This window comes from Pteropus alecto, unplaced genomic scaffold (genome assembly GCF_000325575.1).
Source record: "Pteropus alecto unplaced genomic scaffold, ASM32557v1 scaffold121, whole genome shotgun sequence".
NCBI lineage: Eukaryota > Metazoa > Chordata > Mammalia > Chiroptera > Pteropodidae > Pteropus > Pteropus alecto.
The window spans coordinates 14,406,334-14,414,186 of record NW_006434369.1 but is presented as its reverse complement, the minus strand read 5'-3'; the positions used below and the strand labels follow the sequence as shown (position 1 = coordinate 14,414,186).

The 7,853-nt window shown below is 41.5% G+C and overlaps 1 protein-coding gene across 1 annotated transcript in view; it reads right to left on the bottom strand.

Moving 5' to 3' along the window:
• The window catches only part of F13A1 (coagulation factor XIII A chain), a 168,740-nt gene extending 161,156 nt beyond the window's left edge, over nucleotides 1–7,584 (bottom strand). Inside the window, exons 1-2 of the mRNA XM_006909291.1 lie at nucleotides 7,538–7,584; nucleotides 5,528–5,675 (exon numbers count right to left, since the gene is read on the bottom strand). Of these exons, the coding sequence (XP_006909353.1) occupies nucleotides 5,528–5,657 (130 nt within the window). The 5' untranslated portion in view covers nucleotides 5,658–5,675; nucleotides 7,538–7,584. The remainder of the gene's footprint in view (nucleotides 1–5,527; nucleotides 5,676–7,537) is intronic.
• Between the last annotated feature and the right edge of the window lie 269 nt (nucleotides 7,585–7,853).

The window sequence follows — 7,853 nt, the reverse complement described above, 5'->3', positions numbered from 1 at the left end:
CTAAGTGGGGAAAAACTAAGATAACGATAAATATAATTTCTCTATATAATCTCTTAAAAGTCCATATTAAAATAATTTAAGCTAAGGAAAACATTTTATTTAAAAAATAAAATGACTAAAATATGGAAGATTACAAGCTACACTGAGAAGTCAAGAGCTTAAAGAAATAATATTCTAGACTAGCGCTCCCCAACATTTTTGGCATCAGGGACCAGTGGCTTCTATGAGAATCTAATGCCTGATGATCTGAAGTGGAGCTGAGGTAGTGATACTAGTGCTGGAGAGCGGCTGCAAATACAGATGAAGCTTTGTTCACTGGACCACCGCTTACCTCCTGCTGTTTGGCCTGGTTCCTAACAGAACACGGACTGATACTGGTCTGTGGCCCAAGGGTTGGGAACTCCTGTTCTACACTATAGTCAAGTTTATGACAGACAGAAAGTTCATAGGCAAATGGTTTACTCTTTAGAAGGATAAGGAAATGGCAGCCATGTTGCCCTCTGTCCAATGTTATCTCCTAATAGGTTTATAAAGTTATTATAATTTGCCCCAAATATTGGGGAATGGGGTGAAGTCTCCAATACCACTGATTAAACAACATTTCTTTTATTGCTCATGGAGAATCACCCACAGATTAAGTCAAGTATAGATATACAAATATCATAGTTCTTTCTATTATTTATTTTATTTAGTATTGCCCTTTCCCACATAGTAGGCATTCAAGAAACATCTATTAATCTGGCATATTGATTTTTGCTTTGTTTATTGGCACAAAAGCATAGTTTAGATTGAAAGAGTCTACTCATTACACAGGCTCCATTTGACACAAACAGGAAAAAAATTCGCTTCCTCCTGTTCAAATGTGGTTCCTAGAAAAATAAAGCACTCATTGCTAAGCTATTTTTGTGTGTGTGTGTATGTGTGTGTGTGTCTTTTAAGGAGATATTGTAGCTGGAAACTTGGAGACTTGCTCTTTCAAAATGACAGCTTTAAAAAAGTCTACATAACACAATTTAGCTTAATTCTAAACCCATCAGAAAATGGACTGTTTAAAAAAATCTCTCCTCATGAACCAGCTACCTCCCTATACTCTTACCCTGTCACTAATATGAAAAAAAAGTCGATTATATTCTTTTTTGGTTGTACAAACATTCTTCAGAGAATGATTAGACCTGTCACAGATGGAATCTTCAAATAAGTTAGTTGTTTATGGTCATATCCTAGGAATTCCCTAGTGAACCGAATTCTCCTTGCAATCTTTGGTAATATTATTACTAAACTATAGGCATTTATACTGTTCATGAGGAAGTTGGTCTGTTTATCGTGAAAACAACAGGGTAAAGTTTCTTTTCTCATATTTCTTTTAGACACCAGAATTTTAAAGTATGATTAACTAGAATGGTTAAAAACATTTTCTTAAACAACTTATTGTTTTTAACTGTTGCTATTAAAAATGTCTGGTACTTAGAATGTATAAGAAATGCTCATCTGCGTAGAGGAAGCTAAAATAAGAGAAATGAGACTAACATCTTCTCCAGGTACTAAAATTTCTCTGATCAATTTCCCTTCTATCCCAAAGTATCTCAAAGCCTCCAAATGTATCATCTTCTCTCCATTTTCTCCTCATTCTTAAAATTACTTTTATAAAACATAATTCTGATTTTGTCATTCTGCTATTTAGAATTTTTTGTAAGCCCCCTAAATATCTTCAGGAGGAAGGGTAAGGTTTTTAAGGCATGTTATGGTATGATCCCTGATCAATTGTCTCAGGCTCATCTCCCCTCTTTTTTCCTTTCAACTTACTATATACTGTTCTCTCTGCAAGAAATACCCTTCTATGCACTTGTCTGCCTGGAACATTCCTATTCATCTTCTAAGACTTAACCCAAATGTCCTTTCTTCACAAAGCCTTCCTCATCCTCTTTTCCACTCCACTGACATTACTAGTTATTCCTTTCATTTGTTTCATTTACTAGATGGAGAGTTGCTCGAGGCCAGGGATTGACTTACTCATCTTGGTGTCCCCAGAGCTTGGCATAGTTCCTGACACATAGGTGGCGATCATTAAGTGTTTTTCCACAAACCAAATGAAAGGATGGACTGGTTCATTGCAACATTATTTCTTACCATACATTGAATGGCTGTCTTATTCTTTTGATAACCTTGAATCCAGAGAGGTTTGTTCTGCACAAAGGGCAGATTGATAATTAACCAGTTGCTTTAGTTCTGACATGAAGTAGTGGGAGGAAGGAAATGTTGAAAAAATACTAGATCCTATCTGTATCTGGTTTTATTTTATAGATCCAGACTTGCTTTCCAGTTTGAATTCACTGCATGAGACCTGTCAAATAAATATTATAGTTACTGATGCAAATGATCACCTACTGTTAATAATGCTCAAGAATTTAAGGTATGTTCTGGAACATTGCATCTCTTGCTAAAAGAAACTCTGAGACAAGAACACTGTAGAGAGATTTTTAGAAATACCAATCATGCATGCAGAGCAGTCTATTAGCTATAGATGCAAATCTAAACAATCCGAGATTTTCACTTACTTTTCTCGACTATAATTGAGTTCAAAGAGGGGCATTAAGAATTCTTAAAAACATACCAGGACATCAAACACCACCTCTAGCTGGCTGGTCCTATTTCCAGGTTTCCTTTGTCACTTCAAATATTTCCATTTTTCTTAGATTTTGTGCTGCTGTATGGGAGGAACCTTACTTAAGTTTATACATTTTGAATTATAGGCTAAAATAATTCTTAGCCAAATATTTACAAAAGCTGTGAATTAAGGGTATTACATCCACTCAATATATATTATGTACATTGACTGCCATAGTACTATTCAAAATGAAAAGTCTGGCATTTTCTCCCTTCTTCTCCTCTTACTTCTTTGCCTTTCTCAGTCAATTTTCTAAGAGCAGCTTGCTAAAGAAACGCTTTTGAAAAAAGCTTCTATTGAAACAAATGAGGAGAAAGAGTTTGATTTAGGGCTTTGTGTTCCGGAGCCAAAGTCATTATCAGACAGGGGATAGAGGAGGTACAAGTTCCTTTGGAGGCCACTAGTGGCCGCTGCATAAACTTTAAGAAGACGGTATTTAAACACACACGACTATGCCTTAGCAGGGATGATTTGGGGAGAAATTGATATATGTAGTACCAGAAACCCACTTTTAAACACAATTAAACAAATTTTAAAATCAAAGGATAAATAGGAGATGGACCTCCTTGATCAGATGCTTTACATGTTTTTTGTTTTTTTTCTGTCCTCCTTAGCTGGGACTCACTGCTATGCTTCCTGGGTTCAGAGATCCTGTCCTCACAGCATGTAGCACTTAGTTCATCTATGTGAGAAATATTAAATGGATGCATGTTTATGAAATCTGGAAGTTGTTATGAATAATAAGATTATAATGACTAGGGCTAATGAGTCATTCAGTTCTCAAGTGATTGCTTGTTCATTCATTCTACAGTCTTTGGGCACTCACTTCTATGCCACCACCTGTAATAAATATCCCAGAATGTCACTTGAGTTGTGGACATATGACTGCCAGGCAAATAATGACTGATTTTTCCAAATAATTCGGTTCTAAAGAATTCTCACACCTGCCTCTAAAGTAAACAAAAAAGCAGTAATCCCAGAATTCTTTCTTAGCTGACCTCCCTGCTCAAGTTCTCTGGCTGTTTGATTTCTTATTAGTAACATTTTATTCAGATTTCAGATATACAGGGGCTTAAGGCTGTACATTTTCCCTTTATAGTAAGTGTTGACTGGAGTGGGTTCCTGACTGTGTAGGGATATGATAATTTGCACATTCTGAATCAAAGAGCCTTTATTAGTCATGTACTGTGGGTCAGGGACTCTCACAGGCACTCGTCATTTGATCTGCATGACAACGGTTAAACAGGTAATGCTTCCATTTGCTGATGGAAAAACTGAGGCCTGGGGGCACTTACATGAATTCCCTTGAGTCCCAGGGTGTGCAAGTGGCAGATGTGGGATAGAAACCTGGGTCTTCTGAGTCCTGGACTGGAGGGCTCTTTGCCACATCTCACTGCCTCTGTGCAGGTTCACATTTCTCCTCACTTATCCTATTCCTCCTTCTCTTTCTGTTCTTCCTGCCTACTTTCTGCAGCACCCTTCCCTGGGGCTCAGAGTCTTCTCTGCCAGAAGGAATTTTGCTAGTGACCTGCTTAGTAATTTGACATCTGCACATTTCTCAATTTATTTGCATTCTTAAAAGAAAAATAAAAAGACTCCTAGACTGGGCAGTGAAGGAGTTGAACATAATTGCTTACTTTGGCCTCAGTTTCCTAACCTATAACACGAGGATTTAGATGAGTTGATTAGCAAGTCCTCTTAAACTCAGTTTTGTGCTTTAATGATAGCGTTTTCAGGAGTGCAGTACCTAGCTGAGAGAGAGAGAGCTCAGAACTACAAATTTACAAGTTTGTTTTGGTTCCTCTACTCAGCTGAAGATGCTCTCTGTCCTGCGAGCCCCTTCCTCCAAATTTGGATAATATCTCGTAGGTGATACTGAATATCTCCCTGTTTTCACAATTGGATATCGAATCATCTAGACATGAGAGTAAAACAGTGAGACCTGTCCACAATATCCAGGCGATGCTCTGACCTGCTGGACTGTGGGAATCAGCACTGTCCTTTGCTTTCCACTGATGGTCTCTTTCTGATGAGGTGAATTAACCACACAATCATAGAGTGATCATGGGCACCTATACCAGCTAGTGGGTATTTAGCCCCCGATGAAACCTAGCACAGACCACCCTCAGGAGCAAAAGTGGGTGTTGGTGCATGTGTGCTACTGACAAAAAGCACTCCATGGTAGATGCCATTCAGGGTCATGAGTCTGAATGTCCCTGCCTGGCCCAGGGGAATGGTGTCTGTCTCCAAGCCACCACTGGCACCTGGGCCCTGTCACAGCTGACAGGGCTGAGGAGAGGTCAGCTGCTGGCTGTTTCTCCCAGAGCAGGTCCCTTGAGATCAACAGAGGCAAAAGCAGAGAAAGCAGCTTGCATCGGCTGCTCACCAGGTTGCTCTGGAGAGAAATAGAGGGCTTCCATCTCCATTACTGTCAGCATCTGGCATCTCTCCCCGTCTCTGAAATTCACAGCAATGGATGGAGGAAGGAGGAGGGAGAAGGAAGGTGGTGCAAGCCAGACAATCAAAACAACCACAATATTTGGGAAGTGGAAACTTCCAGCTAGAAAACATTCTTAAAAACAGAAGAGTAGAGCTGGAAGAGACCTTGGCTAAGCCCATGCCCTTGTTTTGCAGAGGTGACTTTCCTGAGATGACAAAGCTATTAAGTGGCAGAACTAGGACAAGAATCGTGGTCTTTTACCACTCAAAAGAGAGTTTTGGAGGCTTTTCTTTAAAACCTCAGACTGGCAGGGGGCCCCCTTTTGTGGGAGCTCAGCAGAGACAGAGGGTGCTGTCTCTTTCCCAAGTACCTATGGGAAAGAGCGGCCAGGCTGGTTATAACTGGGCAAGAGGTGTCTGTACCTTGCGGGTTGAAGCCCCGGGGCACCAGGCTCTGCAGCTCCACAGTAGAGAGTTCATTCTCTGCTGCATTGGAGTTGTTGGGGGGGACAGCTCTCCTGCCTCCAAAGGTGGTTCCAGGGGTCCCTGACATTCTCAGCTTCTGAAGTTCCTTGAGGGGAGAGGAAAATCGAGACACAGAAAAGGAATGTGAAGCAAGTTACATTTGACACAAAGTTTCGAAAATAGAGAAACAGACATAACTATGTGTGATAGCACTGGAGCAACACATTTTGAGTTTCACATAAATAAAATCTGAGAAGTGGTAGTGAGAATTAGTCTAATGATGGAGCAGAGTTCCCCAAGGATCTCAGAAAGATTTGTTGAAACATACGTAATTGAAGAAATGAAATTTATAGAAATGAAAATTGTAAAAGATTTTTGGGAGCAAGGTTTTTTTGTTCTCATTACCCCTAAAGGCAATATTTTTGTAAAAAAAAAAACCATTTACTGTCATATGCATGTATATATGCCTATTTCATATAGACATACAAGACTTAAGGCCCTTTGAAGAATAAACTCATACGACCATGTCCAGATCAGAGATGTCCTCCCAAGCATTCATGTTTGCAATTTAATTCAACCCTTATTTATTGAGGGTCCACTGTGTGCCACACTGTGGTCTGGGCACTTGAGATACAGCAGAACAAAAGTCTTCTTGCCCAATAGAACCTTTGGTCTAGAGCGGGTTAGGGTCCAGCCCAACAAAATTCAGAAGTGAACAGTAGGAGGTGAGAAATTGGTAACTACTGTGGAGCCAGGACCACAAGGAACAGGATAAGGGAGTTGGAGAGTTCGGGTAGGTGAGAAGGAGGCATGCTGCAATATTAAATAAGGATATAAGTAGCCCATCTTCTAAACTTACTTGATCAGTGGTGCTGACACCGCCCTTGTTCCAGGCCTGCTTCCCCTTCCTTTGGAGTTTGTGCAGGCAAAAAGCCAGTGTAAATGCCACACACATTCCTGTCAGTGCCCAATAACTAACTGACCAAATGAAGGGAGACCTTGTTTCTGACCCCAAAGAAGTGTCCCCTTGATCACCTGGATTACCCAATCATGCCTCTTGGCGATTTTGCTATTTTCAAAAACCAGGCACACCCTCAAAAGATGAAGAGTGGTCATTATAGAGGCAACTAGAGAAGACTGTTCCAGAAACATGTTGAGCAAAGGCAACACAGCTGGAGACAAGAGAATCACTTTCTAAGGTATTTGGTCTTAGAAGGAGACAGCAGTGTTTGGAAGCATAAGATCTGAACAGGTATTCATAAATATCCCACAGATATATTTACAGACAGTTTCTAGTGAACTGAAGGGAGTAATAAGGGAGGAAAGAGAAAAGAGTTAATGATGGGGAGAAGGCAGGTAAATGCAGTCCTCAGTGGGAAATAGCAAGGGTGGACTGTAGGATGACCAGGAGAGGTTAAGACTTAGGGAAGAACAGCACAGAACAGTTCAGTAGCCTGTTAGGAGAGAGAACCCATTAAGCAGAGAACTGGGAAGCCCATGCAAGTCTGGCTGGGTTAGTGAAGGTGGACAGAGACACCCCTTTCCCCAGGTCTCAGGGAAGAGAAGGTGCTCTAGTTCAGCTTCCTCACTGGGATGCAGTCAAGCAGGTGTTCTCACCTGCTCCTACTTCCTGCTCCCCAACCTTTTATGTCCCTTCTCCATAGTCTGCTCCCCTGATGAGCACCCCAACACCCCCATTCCCATTTGTTGGCCTTCTTAGCCAGCAGAACCTTCAGGAAAGCTTTGTAGGGTGCCTGAGAAAAGTCTTGCTCAAAACAGGGGCTGGGTAAATGAGAAGTTAGGGGCCAGGAACAGAATTGGACAAGTGGGGCTGCCTCTGATCTTCATCCTCAGGTGCCCCAAGCTGCAGCCCGAGGGACCTAGTTTCAGCAGGTAGGACACAGCAGACACTAGGCAGCCCCTGGGTGCAGGGCTGTATCTATCCTGGCAGTAGGGATGACTTCTTACCTGTGGTCCCCTCCTGCGGTGCCCTAGGGCAGGCTGTCTGTGTGTGTCTCCGGATACTTCCTCAAAAAGACACAGAAAAAACGACCAGAAAGTTGGCTCTTAAATAACTTCCTAACAGCTCCCTCCCTTCTCCCCCATCAGACAGGGTTTTCTCCTCCCCCTTTTTGACAGTTGGAGAAAGTGAGCAGTTTCAGGACTTTCTGTTTCTTTCTATTTACTTCTCCCATCCTGCTCTGTTATTCTGGCATGCTGCTCTTCCTCTTATCTATGACCCCCTTACTCCCAATTTCCCAGCCCGGTTTCTCCCCACCATCCC